Genomic DNA, 23,707 nt, shown 5'->3' on the forward strand with positions numbered 1-23,707 from the left:
ATTTTCCTTATTTTTTATATTTAGTGAAGTATTTGGAGACAAAATGACATGTCCAGCATTTCCATTAAAAAATCATAGCCTAAAGGTTCTTTAAAAAGAAACAAAATAGCAGACACATGAATCAGTACAATAAAATATTGAGAATTATGTAACATAAAGATGGAGGGAGATATGGGTGCTTATTACACTATAGTCTCTCCTTGCTATTTGTTTGAAAACTCTGATAATGAAAAGTTGAAATGAATAATCTTGGTGGGAGGCCTTGGGCTTGCCCACTAACAACTTACTCTGAATTTGGATCTAGGAATGAAATTAGATCTTAGAGCAATGGAGGAAACCCTGATCTTTTCTTGCTGTGAAGTTACTTCCTACCCCCAATTCTCCAGAGCTACACTTGCCCTGGATGGTACAGACTAATCCTGAATTCCTTCCTGCTGGACCCAGTCATCAATTCTGCTGGAACTCACCAAAAACTGAAAAAGCCTGGAAATGATTCCTTTTATTTTCAATTAAAACTATCTTGATGTTCTCTTGAATGATGATCTGCCATCCTTGTTAAAGTATTTAATTATAGCATTGGATATAATTCCCCTGGATAGACTCAATGAGTTTTTGCTACTGGAAACCTTCAGGAAAATCTCCTATATAGGGTCTGAGATGCTGCACAGACATGTGTATGCATGCACACACACAAACACACATGCACATATACAGCCACATATGCACACTCTATCATCAAGTGATGCTTCCTTCTCATCAGACAGTTCAGACTATGATTCCTATTGTCCAGCAAGATACAACAAACTGTATGCTTTTCCAAGATATAGCCTGTCCATCTAAAATAAGAAAAGAGGAATCCAGTGTCCATAAATCTTTCAATGACAATTCACTTTTGTAGTTATGCTATATCCAAGGCTCATCGTCAAAGGGCACTCTTTGATATCTGAATTCCTCTTTGAGAACTTTCCTTCCTTTATTCTCAAATTTACAAAGATATGGATAAATATATAACTTTCGACATCTATAAAACCTCTTATACATACTTATCGTTTAATATATTCATAAAATTGTATATTTTTAAACACACAAAACCAAAAATATATAAAATGATATATGGTCAATATGTTTCCTATTTTATACATATCTTTATATGATAGATGATATAAAATCCCACATAGCTTTCTGTATCTCTAAGGCCCTCTGCATGACCCTGTGAGCCATAATAAACTCAGTGTGGGTTCAGGAAATAGCAGAATCCCACAACTGGGTAGATAGAGGGTATTGGGGCTACAGGCAACACCTGGGTGGTGCTTGGTGCTGTAACTGAAGGAGGGTAAAGGGGAGAGAAGCATATTGAAAAGCCTAGCCTCTTAGAGTCCTACAGCTTGCATCTCCTCGCCTGTTCTTGACAAAAGCTGAAAGTCATGCCTCGCTTGAAAGACCTAAAACTGTAGTCTTCCTGCTTTTTATATTCTTTCACTTTCCCATGAGTTGGCTGAAAACTCACTCTTTTAACAAACATCTGCCAATCTGTGAGAGACATAGCTGTGTTACAAAGTCTACTGAATCTTGGAAGAAGCCAGAATAATAGACAAAAACGCACAGTTCATCCCTAAAAAAGAAAGAGATGAGGGGTAGGCAAGCAATTCATGAAAATGAACATTATGAAAAACTTATGCATGGATTTCAAATTTCTTTGCACCAAAACAAATTCATAGTTAACTTGATAAAACATGTCTAAATAGGATCTAGTCTGAGGCACTGAACAGGAGAAAACGTTACTTTGAAAAAAGCCCCCATCAGAACAACATGAATTCTGTTACAACTGAAGCAACAGCATAAAATTTATGCTGAGGCATGAGGGGAAGAATGGTAAAATCATTTATGCTTTACAAAAAGTTAATGGGAAAAATGCTCCAAAGAAAGTAGCAGTTCACAAATGAGTAATGCCTTTTAAGAAGGGACAAGATGATGTTGAAAATGAAGCCCATACCAGTAGACCATCTACATCAATTTGCAAGGAAACAATTGATCTTGCTTATGCTGTAACTGAAGAGGACTGACAACAGCAGAAACAATAGCCAACACAGTAGACTTCTCAATCGGGTCAGTTTATACAATTTTGACAAAAATTTAAGTTGAACAAATTTTCCACTCGATGGGTGCCAAAACCTTTGCAGCCAGATCAGCTGCAGACAAGAACACACTCTTCTGTGGAAGTTATAAACAAGTGGGATCAAACCTCGAAGCATCACTTCAAAGAATTGTAACAGAAGATGAAACATAGGTTTACCAGTATGATCCTGAAGACAAACCACAATTAAAACAATGGCTACCAAGAGATGAAATTGGTCCAGTCAAATCAAAAGCAGACGGGTAAGACCAAACGTCATGGTAACAGTTTTTTAGGTGGCTAAAGACATTCTGCTTTATACTTTCTGCAGGGTTAAAAAAGATAACATCTGCTTATTATTGTTGCTTTGAAGAACTTAACCAAATCTTTAGCAGAAAAACACCTGGCAAAGCTTGCAACTATGTTGAATCCAAAGTAAAGACTTTTATGCAATTATTAAAGAACATGTTGAATCTGTAAAGATGCCGTTGGTTTACTGGCAAATAAAAATGCATGGTAAAGAACAACATGTCCAGCTTGACAGTAGATTTCATTTTAATAAAATAAGTGTAAGTATTTACATATATGCTTATATATAAAGTAATTTCAATAAATGAAAACAGATGCATACAAAACTGCAAAAAGCATTTTACTATAGCAGGATTTGCTAAAAATGAAAGTTTCATTTCTTATTGTGTGTTTAAGTATTTTTCCAAAAAATATTACAAGAGGTATAACTGCTTGAAAGGCTTAGGTAGGGGGATCACTTGAGCCCGGGACTTTGAGTTCAGCCAGGGCACAATAGCAATACCCTGAAGAAGGAAAGAAAGAGAGAGAGAGAAAGAAAGAAAGAGAGAAAGAGAGAGAGAAAGAAAAAGGAAGAGAGAAAGAGAAGAAAGAGAGAAAAAGAGAGAGAAAGAGAGAGAGAGAAAGAAAGCAAGAAACAAAGAAAGGAAGGAAGAAAGGAAGAAAGGCAGTGGAAATTATGAACAATTAACCAATTGTATAAACATACATATTAACGAGGCAATTGTATAAAAGTTGCTAACCAACAAGCATGTGGATGGCCCAAAATAATATTTTACACAGAAAAGAAATTTTAGATGCAACAAACACAAATGTCAAATCCCGGTTCAGTAAGGAATCTTTTTAAATGTTTCAAGCCAGAATACTTTTAATGTGCTAGAGGAGCAATGACTTACCTTAGGCAATGGCTTTCCTCGACTACAGTAGATACCACCAATGAAGATCATGTTGGGCATCACAGGTCTGGGATAGTCCAAAACACAGTCGGTTCACAACAACCAAATCAATACGTGGCTGCAGAGATCATATGCCATGACAAGTGTTTGGAGAATTTCAGAGGCTACTTTTAAGGTATTTTTGGAAAAAAAAAAAAAAAGGGTAAAATAAATGCTCCACTAAGGAGAAGATGTGGTTCCATACTCTCTCCTTAAAAGTCATGGCATCTGAAAACCCTGAGACATATCTGGGGACATAGGAAAGAGAAGGGGCACTGTGCACCTTCTTCAAGATAATAACAAAGTATTCCTCTGGTAAAGACAACAGAGGGGGAGGCAGAAATATTTGGCAACAATTAAGCCACACATATTTAAAGGATCCAGAAACACTGCATCAAAAGAACTATCCTTTAAGTATTCTACTAATTTTCGGTCATTAACAAATTCCTGCAATGTGACAAATGAAGTTCAAAACTTTTGGATGAACTCATTAATAGAAAAAATAAACTTTGTGCTTGTGCTTTCCACTGAGCATTGGCAAAAGCCATGAACCCCTGGTCCTGATCCTCCGAAATGTATGAAGTTGGGTAAGTCTTCACTGTGCAATTCGGTGATCTTCCCAGGTGCCAACTCACCTCTGGCATGACTACCACCACCTCATGCCCCCTGAGGATGAGTTTCTCCACCACGGACTGCATGGTGAATCAGGGGCACACAACCATGTGCACTACCAGCAGCTTTCCTGCCTGAGCAAAGCCACAGGTCAGCAGTAGACACACATATAGCAGTAGACACACATTATTGGTCAGTCCACCCTACAGGAGCCATCAAAGAACTTCAGCCCAGAGCCAGCAGCTGGAATTCTAAGCTCCTGTAATACAACAGGCAGGAGGATTACAGGCACAAAACTTGGCCCCAATAGAGGGCATGTACCTATCATTCATTTTTAAAAAATCACAATCACTGCCAATGATTTATTCATAATAATATATAAGTAGCATTTGCTGAGATACCTACTTGTATGTTTTCCAGACAAGAGTACCCTATGTTCTTTGCTTTGGGGACAGATTATGCCCTGTGCTGCAGTGTGAGTTTAGAAGCAGAATTATTAAGCAATGCTTTTGGACCTTAACAATTTAGAAAGATAAAAAGGAAAGTAAATTTGAATAAAGACAGTATTTTTGAAATGTGTTTCAAAGCAAAATTTGGATGTTATCCTCAAACAACCAAAAGCTCTCTACCCAGAAAGGAATTGGCATCTCATGTGCCAAGGAAACACAGTAAGGCCCTCAGCACTGACTTCCTAACTGGCAGGAAATGCTCACCTGCGTCTCTGCAAAGCAGACACTGTTGCCTCCATTTCCAAACCCTGACGGACCTTTGAAAGGCTGAATAAGACTGACAACCTCCATGGATCCTTCCAGAGATTTGATAGAATGTGGCAGTCACCTACTGTAAATGGCTTTCTTCAGATATGTTGCCTGCAGTAGACTGTCGTGGCCCTATGCTTGCCCAAGTACTCCACTGAGCTGCCGCTCTCTGCCCACTCTGCTTCTGCATTCTGAACAGAGCTGCAGGCCTCTGCTGTGGGCTCACCCCATAGGCCTGGTGCCTTCTTTCAGGAATATGTATTGGTCATCCCCTGTATCGTGCACATTCCTTAAAGTCAGAGATTATGTCTTCTTCCTGTTTTCATCCTACTTCCACAGTACCCATGCTATACCTCACACAGAAGAAGTTCATGGAATTCTTGTTGCATTGGGCTGAATTACATCATGCAGGATTCCATGGATTCGCCCAGCAGTGTGTGTCAGGTAACACCCTGAGGAACATTTACTGAGGGATTCAGCAGGCAACCTCAGGGCATAATCCTTGTAGGAGCACAAGATGGCTCCTTCCAGGGAGCCTAATGGTTACTAGACATTGCTTAGTCACCTTGTCTCTTGGTGACTGGGGCACTGGCAGATGACTGTCTTTGAAAAACAAACATGACAGTGAGTGATCTACCTTCCCTGGAGGCTTACATCAGTATAGAAATCAATGAAATCAAAAATAGAAAAAAATAAGGAAAACCAATGAAACCAAAGCTGATGTTTTGAGCACATCAATTAACTTGATAAATCTCTAGCCAGGCTGATTAGAAAAAAGAAGATATAAATTACCAATATCAGGAATGAGAGAGGTAGTATCACCATAGAATCTACAGGTATTAAAATGATAAGAGAATATAAACAAGTTCATGCCAATAAAATCTACAACTTAGATGAAATAAACATTTCTTAAAAGACACAAGCTGTCAGACTTTACACAAGAAGAAATTAATAACCCAAATGACATAATCTGTATCTTTTAAATTTAAATTGAACATTGAATGCATGAACTGTTCCCACAAACAAAACTGTTCCCACAAACAAAAAGGTAAAGTTCAGATGACTTCACTGATAAATTCTACCAAACACCAAAGGAAGAAACAATACCAATTTCTCACAATCTAGTCTGAAAAACAGAAGCATGTGAAACATCCGAATTCATTTTGTGAGACCAATATTACCACAATACCAAAACCAGATAAAGATGTGACAAGACAGAAAAACTACAGACCCTCAAGACCTTAGATACAAAAATTTAAAACAATATTTTAGCAAATCAAATTCAATAATGATATGGTTTGGCTGTGTCCCCACCCAAATCTCATCTTGAATTATAACTTGCACAATTCCCAGGTTTCACGGGAGGAACCCAGTAGGAGGTAATTGAATCATGGGCGCAGGTCTTTCCCATGCTCTTCTTATGACAGTAAGTCTCACAAGATCTGGTGGTTTTAAAAATGGAAGTTTTCCTGCACAAGCTCTCTTTCTTTGCCTGCCACCATCCGCATAAGATGTGACTTGCTCCTCTTTGCCTTCTGCCATGATTGTGAGGCCTCCCCAGCCACATGGAACTCTAAGACAATTAAACCTCTTTCTTTTATAAATTGCCCAATCTCAGGCATGTCTTTATCAGCAGCATGAAAACTGCGCCAGGCCAATCTGATGGTTTTAAAAACAGGAGTTTCCCTGAATAAGCTCTCTTTCTTTTCCAACCACATAAGATGTAACTTGCTCCTCCTTGCCTTTCGTCATGATTGTGAGGCCTTCCCAGTCATGCGGAACTGTAAGTACATTAATTTTTTTTTTTTTTTTGTAAAATTGTCCAATCTTGGATAGGTCTTCATAAGCAGCATGAAAATGGGACTAATACAAATAATATTTTTAAATGTGTAATACATAAAAAGATCATAAACCATAAGCAAATGGGGTTTATCCCTGGGATTCAAAGCTGGTTTTACCTTTAGAAAATTAATCAAGGTTGTACAGTCTTGTTCACAGCAACTTAACTCACAACAGCCAAAAGGTGAATGCAACCCAAGTGCCCATCTCCAGATAAGTGCATAAGTGAAATCTGGTAACAGTGGAAGAAGATTCAGCCTTAAAAATGGAAATTCTGACACATGCTACAACATGGATACACCTTGAGAACTTTGTGCTAAGTTAAATAAGCCAGTCACAAAATGACAACTGGTTTCATCATTCTACTTGTATACGGTACCTAAAATAGTCAAATTCATAGAAGCAAAGACAAGAATGGTAGCTGGCAAGGGCTGGGAAGAGGGAGAATAAAGAATTATGGTTTAATGGATCCCAAGTTTCAGTCTAGGAAGATGAAAAGAGTTCTAGAGATGAATGGTGCTATTGGCTGCACAGCAATGTGAATGTCCTCAACACTGAACTGTGCACTTAAAATGGTTAATGTAATACATTTTATGCGTATTTCACCACAATTAATCATAAAAATAAATAATGTTTTTAAAAACTGGCCATGTATGTTGGCTCACATCTGTAATCCCAGCACTTTGGGAGGCCAAGGGTGGATAGTTTGTGCCCAGGAGTTCAAGACTAACCTGGGAAACATGATGAAACCCCATCTCTACAAAAACTACAAAAATTAGCCAGGTATGGTGATGTGTGCCTATAGTCCCACAGTCACTAGGGAAGCTGAGGTGGGAGGATTGATTAAGCCTGTAAGGTCAAGGCTGCAGTGAGCCATCATTGCCCCCACTGTACTCCAGCCTGGTTTTTGTCTCAAAAACAAAAATAAATAAATAAATAAAAATAACCAAAAGAAGTTGATCAATGTAATACACTAAATAAACTCAAAAAAGAAAACCATGTAATCATCTCAATAGGCATAGAAAAAGTGCTTGAACAAATCCAACATCCATTCTATATTTTGTTCTTTTCTTTTTCTTTTTTCTTTTTTTGTTTTTTGAGACAAGGTCTCACTCTGTCACCCAGGCTAGAGTGCAGTGGCACAATCGCAGCTTGCTGTAGCCTTGGCTTCCAGACTCAGGAAATCCTCCCACTTCAGCCTCCCAAGTAGCTGGGACTACAGGTATGTGACACCATGTACTACTGATTTTTAAAATTTTTTGTAGATGGGGGTCTCAGCATGATGCCCAGGCTGGTCTGTAATTCCTGGTCTCAGTGATCCTCCTGCCTCAGCCTCTTAAAGTTCTGGGATTACACGCATGAGCCACTGTGCCCAGCCTATTCTTGTTTTGTTTTTAATTCAGAAGTTCAGGACAGGCACTTCTGGAACTCATAAATGTTGTCACTTGTCTCATGTCACCTCTCTGCTTAATGTCATAGGCACAAAGCAGCAGCTGAACCTACAGCTGCTCCACTTTTCTCACACCCCTCTGTCAGCTTCTCCCATACCTGAGACAGGTATGTGATTAGCTCTATCAGGAAGGGTCCCAGCTTCTGAAGGTCATTCACATTGTCAAGGTAGGAGGCAGTAAGAACTGTCTGAGTTCTACACCCTTCGGTGGGTCCTGGCTTCTCCTCGCTGTCCCCACTTCACATCCATCTATCCTACCTGAAGACCCACCCTGGGGTCCTTAAGCTCCAGCATCAGACACCAAGGCCGTTTGCAGGGATCGTCCAGCCAGCTCCCACCTTGCCTCTTATCAATCCCTCACCATGTATATGGCTCTTCTTCTCTCACTGAACCCTGACTGGTATAGACTGGAAGCAGGGGCTGTGGCAAAGTAACGCTTTGTATACTTCTTGACTTGAAATACAAGGGGCAGAAGGGAGAGGAGTGAGGATAAAGTCTAGACCACAGCTCTGCTGCAGTTTCTGGAGTAACGACAGGCAGGGCAGGAGAAACAGTTTAGGACTGGCCAGTTTGAATAATTTCAGTGGGCTCTGAGCTATAAGGATGGACTGTTTGGTATCTCTAATAATTTACTGGTCCACAGAGGGGCACTGCATCCCCAGTCAGAAAGTGATTTTAAGATATGGAAACATTATAATATACAAAAAATGTAAAAATACAAATAATATAGCAAATACACTTTCTTTTCTCATGAATAAATACCTAGGAATAGCTGTGTTCCATGGCAGGTGTATGTTTACCTTGTAAAGAATCTGCCAAATAATATTCCCAAGTGGCTGGACCCATGTCCCCTCCCACCACCAGGATCTCTTCACACTCACCAGCAACTGGTGTCTTAGACTGTTTGTGTTGCCATAAAGGAAATCTGAGTCTAGGTAATCCACAAAGAAAACACGTTTTTTGGCTCATGGTCCTGCATATTGTATAAGACGCATGGCACTAGCATCTGCATCTGGTGAGAGATTCGGGCTACTTCATTCATGGCAGAAGGTGAAGGCAGAAGGTGCCCATCACATGGTGAGAGAGCAGAGAAAAAGGAGAGAGGTGCCAGGCTCTTTTAAACAATCCGTTCTTACTGAAAGTAATAGAGGGAGAACTCACTCATTACCGAGGAAGGCACCAAGACATTAACAAAGGATTCATCCCCATGACCCACACACCTCCCACTAAGCCTAACCTCCAATACAGGGGATTAAATTTCATCATGAGATTTGTAAGGGACAAATACCTAAACTATATCATTTGGTATTGTCAGTCTTTTCCCTTTCAGCCATTCTAACGGGTGTGTAAATTAAATTGCAGTTTTAATTTGATTTCACTAATCACTAATGATGTTGAGTGTCTTTACATGTACTTTCTTGCCATCTGTACACCTTATTTGGTAAATGTCTGTTCAAATCTTTGCACATTTTTTTAAAAATGTGGTTTATTTTCATTTTCTCCTCATTGAATTTTAAATGTTCTTTATATATTTTGAATATTTCTCCTTTATCACATACACGCTCTGCAAATATTTTCTCCCAGTCTGTGGACTGTCTTTTCTTCCATTAAACTTTTTTTTTGGAATATATTTAGATTTACAGCAAGTTTGCAATAAATAGCACAGAGAATTTCCATATATCCTGTACCTAGTTTCCCCTATTTTTAATGAGTGGTGATAGCATATTTATCACCACTCATTAACCAACATTTGATATGTCATGATGAACTAAAGTCTGTTTTCTTCAGATGTCGTTAATTTTTACCTAATGTCCTTTTCCATTTCTGGGATCCCATCCAGGAGACAGACGACTAAATGTCATGGGAGCACATGGCATTTAGTCATATGTCTCCTTCACCTCCTCTAGCCTGTGACAGTTTCTTAGACTTTCCTTGTTTTTGATGACTTTGGCAGTTTTGAGCAGTTCTGGTCAGTTGTTCTGTAGAACATTCCTCAGTTTGAGTTTGTCTGATGTTTTCTTCATAGTTAGACTGGGGTTACAGATTTTTGGAAAAAAGACCACAGAAGTAATGTCCTTTCCTGCTTTCTTGCGTATGGATATCCAATTGCTGAAAAGACTATTCTCTCCACTGAATTGCCTTTGTACCTTTGTAAAAACTTGGTTATTCACACAACTGTGTATTTATTTCTGGACTTTCTATTCTGTTCCATTGATATATTTATGAAATATTTTATTACTATCCTTTATAGGAGGTCTTAAAATAAGTCAGCATTAGCTCTCCATTTTTTCTTGTTTTCCATTGTCGTTTTTGCTTTTGTAGGTCCTTTACATTTCCATATAAATTTTATAATCCGTTTGCCAATTTGTACAAAAAATGCCTGCTGGGATTTGGGTTGCAATTGTATTGAATTTATAGATGAACTGGGAGAGCTGACATCTTAACACTTTTGAGTGTTGCAATTCATGAATACATCTGTTTATTGAGGTCACTCAATGTTTTATAGTTTTTAGTGTACAGTATTTCACATCTTTTGTCACATTCAGCCCTAAATATTTCATATTTTTATGCTATTAAGTGGTATTTTCATTTCAATTTTCAATTGGTCATTGCTACTACAGTTGGCCCTTGAATAAAGCGAGAATTAGGGGCACCAACTTTGTGCAGTCAAAAATGAGCAGAGAGATTTTGACTCCCCAAAAACACAACTACTAATAGCCTGCTGTTTGCTGGAAGCCTTGCCAATAACATGAACAGTCAACTAATATTGTGTGTATTTGTGTATGTATTATATACTGTATTTTTCTTACAATAAAGTCAGCTAGAGAAAATGAAAATGTTAAAAGTCATAGAACGTGAAAAGATCTTTACTATTCATTAAGTGGAAGTGCATCACCATAAAGGTCTCCATGCTCACTGAGTGGACTGTTGAGGAGGAAGAGGAGGGGTTGGTCTTGCTGTTTCCAGAGTGGCAGAGGGGGAATTGGTTGAGGAGATGGAAGGGGAGGCAGGAGACATTGGCACACTCAATTTAACTTTATATGGAAATATATATAATTATTGTCTGATAGTTTTGCATTTTCAATTCTTTAAAAATGCTTGCATACAGTACTTAATCCATCTTCCACTATTTGCTTTAGTTTCAGTGCCCATATCATAGAAGGGTCCAAGTTGTAAAAGAAGTCCCAAAGCAGTCTTAATCAGAATCCTTCTGCAAGATTGTCTACTGGCAATTTGTTTTCTGACAGTGCTTCTTGTATATCTTCTTCCTCATTGGTACTGATTCAAAAGCACTAATCTCCATCATCTTCTGTTAATTCCTCAGATTTGTTGTCTATTAACTCTTGAATTTCTCCAAGATCTATATCTTCAAATACTTTATGCCTATCTTATTTATTTATTCATTTTTGGTGCGATATCCACAATCTTTCCATGACATTCTTGATTGGCTCTGTTGTAAATCCTGTGAAGTCACACACAACATCCGGACACAGTTTTCTTCAGCACTAATGTGTTGTTTGGGGCTTGATGGCTTTCACAGCTTTTTCCATAACAACACGGGCCTCTTCAATGGTGTAATCCTTCTATACTTTCATGATATTCTCCCTGTCGAAAATATCACGAAAGTGATATTCTCTTCCATAGTGTTGACACTACTTTCCATAGAAAACCATATGTAATGAGCCTTAAAGTTCCTTATGACCCCTTGATCTAAAGGCTGAATTAGAGATGTTATGTTTGGGGGCAAGGAGGCCACTTTGGTGCTTTCATTATGGAATTTATGGGGCCCTAGGGGGCCAGGAACATTGTCTAATATCAAACGCAACTTAAAAGGAAGTCCCTTACTGGAATGGTACTTCCTTACTTCAGGGACATAGCACTGGTTTTCATGGAACCAATCCAGAAAAAGTGTTTTTGTTGTACAGGGTTTCTCATTGTAAAACAAAAAGACTGGCAGCTGGTGTTTATGTTTTCCCTTAAAGGCTCAGGGATTAGCTGCTTTATAGATGGTACATTTGAAAGCACTTTGGTAAACAGGTGAGCAGTTAGAAATACAGTATGAAAAGAATGTTGGGACCATCGGTGGACTAAGAACATCAAAATGAAGTTTCCACAGTGTATATTGAGGAATCATGGAAGCTTCTTTAACAGAGAGGTTTGAGCTCAAAGTGCACCTTAGATGGATAGTGCATCTTATAGTGATGTGCAGGATGAGTTGTGTAAAATGGGAGTCCACTGAAAAGGCTATTATCCTAATGCAGGTGAGATCTCATGGGGATGATAGAAGGAGAGAGCGCTATAAAAATGGAAGGATTGTCCAGACAATACTTTGACTTGCCACTAGTTGGATTCATAGACAAAAGGCAAAGTTTCAAATACAGCTCCAAGACTTTGATTCCAGGTGAGGAGAAGGATGGTGGAAAGGGGCCATTTGTTCATTCAATAAACATTTCTTAAAATCCTGCAATGAGCCAAGCACTGTTTGGGTTGCTGGGAACAGTAGGTAAAGCCCCTGTTCTCTTGGAACCAGTTTTCCAGTAGTCATTCTTGGTCAGGGAATGGAAGTTTAAGGAATATATCTACCATGAAGAAGAGGGGGAATGAAGCACAGCAGGCAAAGATGAGAATGTAAAAAAAAAAAGAGAAAGAGAAGCAGAAAACAGAATGTCATGGAGCCAGGGTGGAGAGTCATGAAGACGGGCTGGTAAGGGGAGATGTGGAAGAGTCAAGACTGATGACAATTGAAAACAGGCTATTCCTACTTTCAATTTCCAGTATAGAGCTCGTTTGCCTCCTAGCTGGCCCACTGCCTCGAGTTCTTTCCCTACCAACACTTCTGGAACTTCCCAGGCACACAAATCTCCCTCAAATGTTCCAAATACAAATTCCTTGGTGTGGCATTCTCTTGGATTCCTGCCTTTCCATCTTCATTGGTGGCTATCTCTGTTCTCAATCTCTCAAGTTCTGGCTGAAGCCAAAATTATTTTCTTCCTGACGCCCTCTTTCATTCTTGCGTGGAGACTGGAAAGGGATGATACCAGAAAAAAAGCCTAGCCAGGCTACTGAAATAGCCTGCCAAAAGGGCTCAAGTGGGAAAAGGAATAATTTTGAGATATATTTAGTGTATTTGCATGCTACTTATGGTTAGTGGAGACAAAATAAACAATGAGGTGGTTATAAAAGTTCAGGGAGGCCGGGCGCGGTGGCTCACGCCTGTAATCCCAGCACTTTGGGAGGCCGAGGCGGGTGGATCACGAGGTCAAGAGATCGAGACCATCCTGGTCAACATGGTGAAACCCCGTCTCTACTAAAAATACAAAAACTTAGCTGGGCATGGTGGTGCGTGCCTGTAATCCCAGCTACTCAGGAGACTGAGGCAGGAGAATTGCCTGAACCCAGGAGGCGAAGGTTGCGGTGAGCCGAGATCGCGCCATTGCACTCCAGCCTGCGAAACTCCGTCTCAAAAAAAAAAAAAATAAAAATAAAAAAGTTCAGGGAATGTGGAACATTTTTCACAAGGTTTGTACTGAAGATACTCTTGGAAACTGTGTTTAAGGTACTTGGCAAACTTGAAGCCCTACACAACCGTTTCCCATGTTTAGGTCACTTTTACTCTAAAAGACAAGTGAGCTACGGCCGAGGCTGGGGCTCTCCAAGCCGCCACAGGCCCAGCGGCGCGAAAAGGCAGCGATCCCCATGGCCCGAGACCACTGCCCCGACACGAGTGGAGCGCCGCGTCCTCAGGCAGGCCTGGGCCGCCTCTCCCCTCGCCCTCCTCAGGCTGTGCCACCAACACTGACTTTGTACACCCTGCTGCGGGTAGTATGGATTGTGGAAAGCAATAAATATAATCTTAAAAATGTGAATGAATGAGTGCTCCGCTGGCTGAGGGGACCTGCCAACTCACCAGCCTACTTGTTAGCCAGCTCACCTTTCCGGCTCCGGATACAGATCCCAAACCTTTCCAGCGGAGGAGTTACGTTTCCCATGAGTCCCCGCGCGAGAGACCGGCGCTCCCGCGGGGCATCCTGGGAAGCATAGTCCAAGGTTTATAAATCACTTTCCGGAAACCCGCCCTCGCCAACATGGCGGTGCCCCGTAGGGGCGGTTTCGTTCGCTTCGCTTTTTGGCCAAGGCGGGGGTCTGGGCTTCAGGCAGTAAGTGGGGCAGGCGGCCGGGAATCCTGGGAGGGACGTGGGAAGCGTAGGGACAGTGTTAGTGGCACAGCTTGAGGACGGCGAGGCGAGAGGCGGCCCAGGCCTGCCTGAGGACGCGGCGCTCTGCTGGTGTCGGAGCAGTGGGTCTCGGGCCACGGGTACCTCTGCCTTTTCGCGCCTCTGGGCCTGTGGTGGCTTGGAGAGCTCCGGCCTCTGCCGTAGGAGTTGGAAATTTAGGAACGCAAACAGCGAGCTCAAGACCAGACTCTCGAGTTGTGTTTTTTGCAGTTCTTCTGAGGAAAAGAAAAAGTAATTGCATTTCAGCGCTTCCTGTCCCTTGGCACGTGTGCTAGGCGCTTTACATTTCTCGTCTCCAAGTGACCCTCCGCCACACCCGATGTGAAACCTTGAACAAGTCACCTAGGTCCCTAGGGATAACGATGGGGTTACTGGATACATTTTGGAAGGCCTTTAAGCTCGATAATTTTATCGTTCCCCGCCTTCTCCTGTGAACTTCCTTCCGGCCCAGCAGCTGCAAGACTATACTAAACTGCTCTTGAAAAAGTTAACTTGATTCGTTCAATTAACTTAAGTGTCATAATCTGGTGTATAGTACTGAAGGGTGTGACAAGCAGAGATTTTAGTGAGTGATTCTCGGAATCTAGGATTGGCTTTACCATCCCAGCAGTGGATTAGCTATGGTGACAGGTTTTCTTTTTTGAAAAAATTGGTGATGTGAACATGCCTTTTAAAAAACAGCTATTACTTACTGTGAGCCAAACCCTGTACAGTAAGTGCCCTTCTTTCGTTATGTCATTTGACAGTTTAAGTGACCCTAGGAAACAGACAGTATCCCATTTTACACATGAGAAAACAGATTAAGTACATATCCAGGGTCACACAGGTAGTTAGGATCCTGACAGAGATGAAAAAATCTACATCTTCCTACCTCCAAAACCCAACTGCTGTACATAGAAACAGTAGTTCTATGTTCTAAGAAACGACAAAATCGACTCCCAAGTGTAAGGTAGGGAGATTTGGGGAAAAATTATTTAAAAAATAAAAGCATTTATATAATATGTAACTTTTTTTTTAAGGGTAGTATTTAGTTTCACAATGTTTGGGAACCTATTTGAGGAGGATTATTCCACTGTGTCTATTAATCAGTATGGAAAAGGGAAGAAATTAAAGACTAAAGTTCTGGAGCCACCTGCTCCTAGAGAATTCACCAATTTAAGTGGAATCAGAAATCAGGGTGGAACCTGTTACCTCAATTCCCTTCTTCAGACTCTTCATTTCACACCTGAATTCAGAGGTATGCTATGTTACATACATTTGATTAGCAGTATGTACCATCATCTTTACATGTAATTAATTATGCAAAATCACAAATAGATCAATTATCTTAAAGATATATTACACAGTATGTGTTTATTGTTGCAAATGTAAAATTGGTAATTCCCTCTGCAGAAAAATGTGAAGCTTAATCTTAAATATATCCTGGGTGATTACAATAATGTTTATTTTAAAAAATCAATACATTTCTAATTCCTATAAAGTGCAACATAAAGACAATTGTCATAAGTGTCAGTCTTTATTATTGTTACATTGTTTGTATTTTTGAGTTTTATAATTTCTCCAGAATAACAAACACTTAAGTCAGAGTTATCCAAACAATTATATCTACCTTTGGAGTGGGGAAGAATGTCATATTATTTATATGGGTCCACAGTTGTTCATATGTCTTTCTGAAATCTAGAAAGCTCACACCCTTATCTGATCTCACCTGAACTTGTTTAGTTTTAGAACCAGACCTGGTGTGAGGCTATTTATAGTTTTTAGTTATTTCATATGGGTGAATATTCATACATTCATTACAGGAATATTAATCTGCTTGATTAATGGAAACTGTCCCAGACCCTGCTGGAAATGTAACATTACATATTTTATATATATATATATGTATGAAACACTTTTTTTCATATTGTTTTTATAAACTGAAAATTCTGAATTCCAAAGACCCAAAGGTTTTAGGTAAGGGATTGTGTGCAAGAAACAGACCCCCAACTCAAATTAGCTAAATTTAAAAGGGGTGTTATTATGAGAATATAGGGGATCTCTGAGAAATCAACTACAAGAAGCCAGCCTGACCTCACTGGAGCCTTGATTTTTTGCCCCTGTTTCTCTCTACATATTTCTTTCATATCTCATCTCTGCAAACCAGCTTCCTCCACAAGGGTCCTAGGGTCTGTATTCCCTTGATCTCAGTGTGAACATTACTTTGCTTTCACATGGCCCTGACTGGGGTCCCCAGCACTACATGGCTTTATAACACAGTGTCTATATTAGGAAGACAGACAGCCTGACCCATCCTGTATCTGGTTTGCCACCTTCCTCTTCCCTGCCGCCACCACATTTATCTAATCTTTGTGGTTCCTCTGTTGCTTCTACGCTTAGAAATACTTCCTGCCTCCAGAGATTTAGTAAATACACTGTTCCCTTCCCAGGAGCAGTTTAATGGATTGGATTGCATGTGGGATTTAAGTGGTGTCTTAGCCTTGACTCTGTCACCTCCATGAAAATATATCCTTGATGCAACCAGTAATTCCACCAGTAGAAATTTCCAGCTCAAATAAGTAGATTCCTAACAGGGATAACACTTTTCCAGATTTTAATATAGTTGAAGTTAAAGGACAAGTTGAAGTAGAAACGTAGCCTCAAAGAGACTGAGGAAGATGGTGAAGCATAGTGTGGGTTATGGAGAGTACCATTAGGTAAGAGTAGGATTGTAGGACTGAGAGTCCAGGCCAGCTGCCTCTCCAGCAAAGGAGACTGCTGGCCAAGCACATGATTTGACATCTTAGTGCACAATGTGCCCTCCTTGTATAGCTTAGTGTGAATCCTGATGCTGATTGGCAGGAAGGTATAATTTGGAAAGGATAAGGCTTGTCAGAGAACTGGGGGAGAAAAATTTTGGAATAGTATTTTAAATAATAGGGCTAGCTTTGGTTCCATTGTACTCCATTACGATGTAGCTGAGAGTACTGTGAGATGATTGTAAAAGTTCTTTCTTGTATGGTTTTATGCTTTAACTTGTAGATTTATAGTTCGTTTTTGCCCAGTCCCAGCACTTAGAAAGAATATAACATTAATTAACAGTAAGCACTAGAGCAGCAGTGGTTTTTCAATAGGGAGACACATTTATCCCATTCCTTGTCACCCTGGAGTATATCAAAGTTTCCCAGTAGGAGTTCCTACCTGGCTTGGATACAGACTTCCCAAAAGATTCAGATATGGCCCATTGGGTGGCACATCACCTGGATGTTGGGTGATAAATTCTGGAGACTGGCATAGGTTTGCCAGCTTCTTTTTCCAGATAAGAGCACTATCATCTGTTATTACCTTCAACACAGAAGAGACATTTTCACACCAAAAAAAGAAGGGCATCGTCTCAGAGTAAAAGGGGATCCTTCCCACGAAAGGATGGTTGTCAGCCTTACATGTGGCAGGAAAACTGCAACACTATTTCCTAAGATTCCTTTTGGCTTTTGGGACTTGCTGCCATAGACAGTGGGAAGCTGTGAAAGGTTTCTGATGTTACTGTTTTTAGTTTTATGCATGAAGATTATTTTCCTTTCATAGAAATTCCATGCTGAAGCCTTAGCATGCCAGTTTATTTTCTTAGAGTCACTGATTAAAAATGTTGCAAGAAAGTAAAGTGTATAGAGTAAAAGTATAAATATTGCCATGGTCATATTTATGAATCTATTTGATTTTACTTAAAGGTGGTCTTGGCTTTCTAAAACAATTTTTTAAATGAAATAATGTCATTTGCATCTCTGATTCTACCTTTTTGTTTAGAAGCTTTATTTTCTCTTGGCCCAGAAGAGCTTGGTTTGTTTGAAGATAAGGATAAACCTGATGCAAAGGTATTACATCTATGATTTACTGGGGTGTTCTGGAGTATTCAGGAAATTTTCTTTTAAAGAAGGAATTAAGTGACTTATTCACAAAGCAAGAATTTTATTAATTACAGGCCGGGCGCGGTGGCTCAAACCTGTAATCCCAGCACTTTGGGAGGCCGAGGCGGGTGGATCACGAGGTCAAGAGATCAAGACTATCCTGGTCAACATGGTGACACCCCGTCTCTACTAAAAATACAAAAAATTAGCTGGGCATGGTTGCGCACGCCTGTAATCCCAGCTACTCAGGAGGCTGAGGCAGGAGAATTGCCTGAACCCAGGAGGCGGAGGTTGCGGTGAGCTGAGATTGGGCCATTGCACTCCAGCCTGGGTAACAAGAGCGAAACTCCGTCTCAAAAAAAAAAATAAATAAATAAATAAAGAATTTTATTAATTATCAAATATTGTCTTTATTTTCAGAAGGTGACTTGGCCTATACTCTATTGGTGATGGAAGTTTCCTTCTGAGAAAGAATCACTTCTCCAAGTTTAATACTGCTACCACTTTATAAATATACAGCAATCTTTATTGTGCTTATTCTTTCTTCTGGTGGAGGAAATATTTGCACAACATCCACATTAGCTTCCCTCACAAATCTATTTAAAGCACTTTTTTGCAACAATACCAAAAAAAAAAAAAAATAGACTACATTCTTTCAATTTGGTACTCTGTAAATAAATGGAGTAATGAGTTGATTTATTATTTTGTTTGTTACTATGGTGATATTAAAGTACAGCTCTAATCATGTTCCTCCCTGCTTAAACATAGCTCAAAAGTTTCTTATCATGTTCAGCTCAAATTTTTACTTCCTTGGAGCCTTTCATGATCTAGCCCAGTGCTTCTCAGGCTGCTTGTATAGCAAAGGACCTGTTTTGGTGCTTTTTTTTTTTTTTTTTTTAGTTTTCAATCTGTTGCAAATTAGCGCTTTTGTAGTATATAATAAAAATGCCATGGGAATCTCAAATTGCCATTAAAATTTCTAAATGCTTATTCTCCCTTTCAATACTTAAAGTCTGGCCTACAAACTAGACTGTGAGCAACATTCCTCAGTCTGGTCGAGCCCTCACCACATGGAGTTAAGGCAGGAAATCGTTTGGAGCCAGGAGAAAGTGAGGCAGGGTGTGCTGAGAACTCCAGAGTGAGATACAGTGTGGTGCTTGGAAAATTTCTACAGAGGGGAAATTATGTGTATCAGATATTTTAGAGAAATAATAGACTACTAGAAGAGATTCAGACTGTCAATCTGTAATCAATTGAGTGGTTTGTTAGGGCCTAGTTTTAATGTTTATCTGAACTATATCAAAGTAGAACACTCCAAATAATATTTTTTGGATTTAATTAGAATTTTCATAGAAGAACTGAATCATAATTAGTTTTTCCTTTATAATAGGATATTTATAAACTTTCTCCTTTATGAACCAGGAGATATGAAAAAGCTAGTATGCAGTTGTTTTCAAAAGCCTCAGTCAACACTGAAAGAATTCATTTAGAAATATGTTTGTTTCTCATTCAGGTTCGAATCATCCCTTTACAGTTACAACGCTTGTTTGCTCAGCTTCTGCTCTTAGACCAGGAAGCTGCATCCACAACAGACCTCACTGACAGCTTTGGGTGGACCAGCAATGAGGTACGAGGGTCAGCTCTCTAAGGAAGAGAGTTACCAGCAGGAGTGGGAAGAGTAACCCTGGTTTAATCTTATCTAACTTCCTTTAATTTTGTCTTAGGGTCTCAACATATTGTTTGAATGTTTCTTTCTGACATTAAAAAATTACAAGCCAGAAATAATATATTTTTAGATACTCGTTGTATACAGGATTTTATGAACAGCTGTGATTTGGGGCTGGGATAAGATTATAAAAACAGAGAGAAGTACAAGAGCTGATTTTTACAATTTCTACCCTAAGAGTCTTTACGTAGTCTAGTTGAGATACAACACCTATTACATGGAGATTACCTACTATTTATATAGTTTTTTTAGTCTTTGACCAACAATAATGGATCAATTAAATGGTAAGTAAATTTTTTTAAATTCTGTGTTTGTTATGTGCTTTGTGTTTGTATCCACATGTTCTGCTTTCAGTGTGTGCTTCAGTCAAAAAATTGAAACAGTTCTTGGCAGGTCTTTTTATTCTTCCTGTCCTTTCTCCTGACTTTCTGCATTTTCTTTTCTTTCCTTCTTTCTTTCTTATTTTTGTTTTGTATTTTAATTTTACTGTATTGTTTATTTTATTTTTTAATATATATTGCATTTTAGGTTTTGGGGTACATGTGAAGAACATGCAAGATTGTTGCATAGGTACATACATGACAATGTGGTTTGCTGCCCTCCTCCCCATCACCTATATTTGGCATTTCTCCCCATGTTATCCTCCCCCCAACTCCCCACCCCTGCTGTCCCTCCCCTAGTTCCCCCCCATAGACCCCAGTATGTGATGCTCCCTTTCCTGTGTTCTCATTGTTCAACACCCACCTATGAGTAAGAACATGTGGTGTTTGATTTTCTGTTCTTGTGTCAGTTTGCTGAGATTGATGGTTTCCAGATTCATCCATGTCCCTACAAAGGACACAAACTCATCATTTTTTATGGCTGCATAGTATTCCATGGTGTATATGTGCCGTGTTTTCCCTATCCAGTCTATCATCGATGGGCATTTGGGTTGGTTCCATGTCTTTGCTATTGTAAACAGTGCTGCAATGAACATTCGTGTGCATGTGTCCTTATGATAGAATGATTTATAATCCTTTGGCTATATACCCAGTAATGGGATTGATGGGTCAAATGGAATTTATATTTCTAGATCCTTGAAGAATCACCACACTGTCTTCCACAGTGGCTGCACTAATTTACACCCCCATCAACAGTGTAAAATTGTTCCTATTTCTCCACATCCTCTCCAGCATCTGTTGTCTCCAGATTTTTTAATGATCGCCATTCTAACTGGCATGAGATGGTATCTCAATATAGTTTTGATTTGCATTTCTGTAATGACCAGTGATGATGAGCATTTTTTCATATGTTTGTTGGCCTCATCAATGCCTTCTTTTGTAAAGTGTCTGTTCATATCCTTCGCCCACTTTTGAATGGGCTTGTTTGTTTTTTTCTTGTAAATCTGTTTTAGTTCTTTGTAGATTCTGGATATTAGTCCTTTGTCAGATGGGTAGATTGCAAAAATTTTTTCCCATTCTGTTGGTTGCCAATTCACTCTAATGATTGTTTCTTTTGCTGTGCAGAAGCCCTGGAGTTTAACTAGGTCCCATTTGTCTATTTTGGCTTTAGTTGCCATTTCTTTTGCTGTTTTAGTCATGAAGACTTTCTCTATTTTGTGTATCTTGTATGTGGGCTTTCTCTCACTTTCCTGTTTGAGTTCTAAAAGGCATTCTACTGTATACAAACACTACACACTTGTCAGCAGTGATTAAAGGTGATTGTTGCAAATATTGATGAGCTGTTAGCTATACAAATCCAAACAAATCTCTGTCTACCATTTTTTTTTTTAATGGAATAGTTGGATTTATTCCTGCAAAGACAGGCATAGGCAACTATCACAATTTAAAGAGCAAATGATAGGAATAGTGTTATATTGTCTTTAACGGTAAACTCTGAATGGTGGTCTTCTTCTAACCAAGAACACTCCTTAACTAGGTGATACCAACTGTGTGATTAAGGAGGTAAGGCATGGACTTTGAAGTAAAATAGGGTAATGATATATTCCCTAAACAAGTATGTTAAGTTTCTGATGTAGAGCTGGTAGTAGGGGTTAATTCCTTAAAAAAAAATAACCACTGTATTGAGATATAATTTACACGCCACAAAATTTACAGTTTTAAAGGGTACAGTTCAGTGGGTTTTTTTTTTTTTTTTAGCGTATTCACAGAGTTGTTCAACCATCATTACAACCAATCTTACAGACTTTTTACCACCCCCAAAAGAAATTCCATACCCATTAGTAGTCACTCTTCATCCCCCTCAACTCAGCCGCTGGCAACCACTGACCTTCTCTCTGTCTCTGTGGACTTGCCTGTTCTGGACATTTCATGGAAATGGAGTGATCCAATACAATAGGTGGTCTCTTGTGACAGGCTTCTTTCACTTACTGAAGACTACTGTTCCCAGGGTTGTAGTATATGTCAATACTTCGTTCCATTTCATTGCCAAATAAGATTCTATTGGATGGATATGCCACATGAGTTTTGTTTTTTTTTGTTTGTTTGTTTTTAAGCTAGTCAATGATTGATAGATTTTTCTTTGTTTTTTGATAATGAGCTTCACTAAGTTGCTGGTTTCATACTTCTTAACGCTGTGGAGATTTTTATTTGATTTTTTCCCAAATCAGGTCTTGCAGAAAACCCTCTAAGACTAGACCTGCAGTGGTAGGAGAAGGTCTGTATGGTACCTTTGCCAAGTGTAGGATTGTTCGGGAACAGAGCTTGAAAACTTCCACAAGTTTTCTATCTCATCATAGCCAGTGATATAAGATAAATTTGCAACCTCAAGCGTCTTCTATTTTAAAAGACTAGAAATCCTCCAGCTTTCATCCACCTATCTGCTGCTCTTCACATGAAACTTTTTTTTTAAACAAGGTCTCACTCAGCCATCAACCCAGGGGTGCAATGGCACAATCATAGCTCCCTGCAGCCTTGTACTCCTGGGTTTAAGGCATCCTTCTGCCTCAGCCTCATAGGTAGTTGAGATTATAGGCGTGAGCTGTTGCTCTTGGTTGAAACTTATTTTTAAATTATCTTCCCTTATTGCCTCTACTTCTGACCCCTCCATTTGTTCCTCTGCCTTTTTTGTTGAAGTCAACAGTGACATCCCTGTGCCAAGTCCAGAAGATGCTTCTGTGTTCTCAGCAGAAGGGGCTCTCAGTAGCATTCACCACCCTCCTTAAAGCCCCAGCTCCTCCTGCTTCTTGGGGCCTCACTCTCCTGGCTCTCCCCACAGCTGTTCTTCCTCCTTTTCTCTACTTCTCAGTCTTGGTGTGTCCCTTGGTTTAGCTATACATTTTTCTTAAGAGGTTTACATATAGCTTTGTGACTCATAATGGATTAAAGCAAGTTCCATCAGGATTTTTTTCTCAGGAGCACTGTGTTAGTCTTTTTCTATTGGTTTATACTTCAAAGCAGTACATTCTAGTTCTTTTCTATTGTTGGTAATTCAGACTATTCAGCATGTACCCTGATCTCAGTGAATTGTTCCTGTGCAGACACTGCCAGGTCTTAGACACTGGTCTGTGCCTGGTGTATCCCTCTCTCCTTTCTGTGACTTGGCCATGTGTATGGTTTCCCACAAGAATACATGCACATTTTGGGGGTCAAAGGAGTTGAGTTATATGTACATACTGAATACTGCCTGTTCATATTTTCATTTTATAGTATAAATAAAAATAGGTGGTAATCCCTTAATAAACTCACAGCTTATCTTGCTGAGTCATTTTTTTTTTTTAATTATGTTTTAGGTTTTGGGGTACGTGTGAGAACATGCAAGATTGTTGCATGGGTACATACGTGGCAATATGGTTTACTGCCTTCCTCCCCATCATCTATATCTGGCATTTCTCCCCATGTTATCCCTCC

At 39.5% G+C, this 23,707-nt stretch overlaps 1 protein-coding gene and 1 pseudogene across 5 annotated transcripts in view; one reads left to right on the top strand and one right to left on the bottom strand.

Annotated features, from left to right (window-relative positions):
- Window positions 1-3,144: 3,144 nt before the first annotated feature.
- Window positions 3,145-4,766, bottom strand: LOC116551551 (annotated as a pseudogene).
- A 6,477-nt stretch (window positions 4,767-11,243) lies between these two features.
- USP40 (ubiquitin specific peptidase 40) overlaps window positions 11,244-23,707 on the top strand; it is a 92,336-nt gene continuing 79,872 nt past the window's right edge. For 2 of the 5 annotated variants that reach the window (XR_004269022.1, XM_032277868.1), the window contains exons 1-4: window positions 14,019-14,171; window positions 15,269-15,486; window positions 18,033-18,100; window positions 19,647-19,760. Coding sequence is in view for 2 of the 5 variants with exons in the window: in XM_032277868.1 (XP_032133759.1) it covers window positions 15,288-15,486; window positions 18,033-18,100; window positions 19,647-19,760 (381 nt within the window). In the remaining 3 variants the exon portion in view is untranslated. The other 3 variants (XM_032277871.1, XM_032277870.1, XM_032277869.1) reach the window with 3 other exon arrangements.

Source organism: Sapajus apella, unplaced genomic scaffold, assembly GCF_009761245.1.
Source record: "Sapajus apella isolate SASKATOON/1434 unplaced genomic scaffold, GSC_monkey_1.0 scaffold10, whole genome shotgun sequence".
Classification (NCBI taxonomy): Eukaryota; Metazoa; Chordata; class Mammalia; order Primates; family Cebidae; genus Sapajus; species Sapajus apella.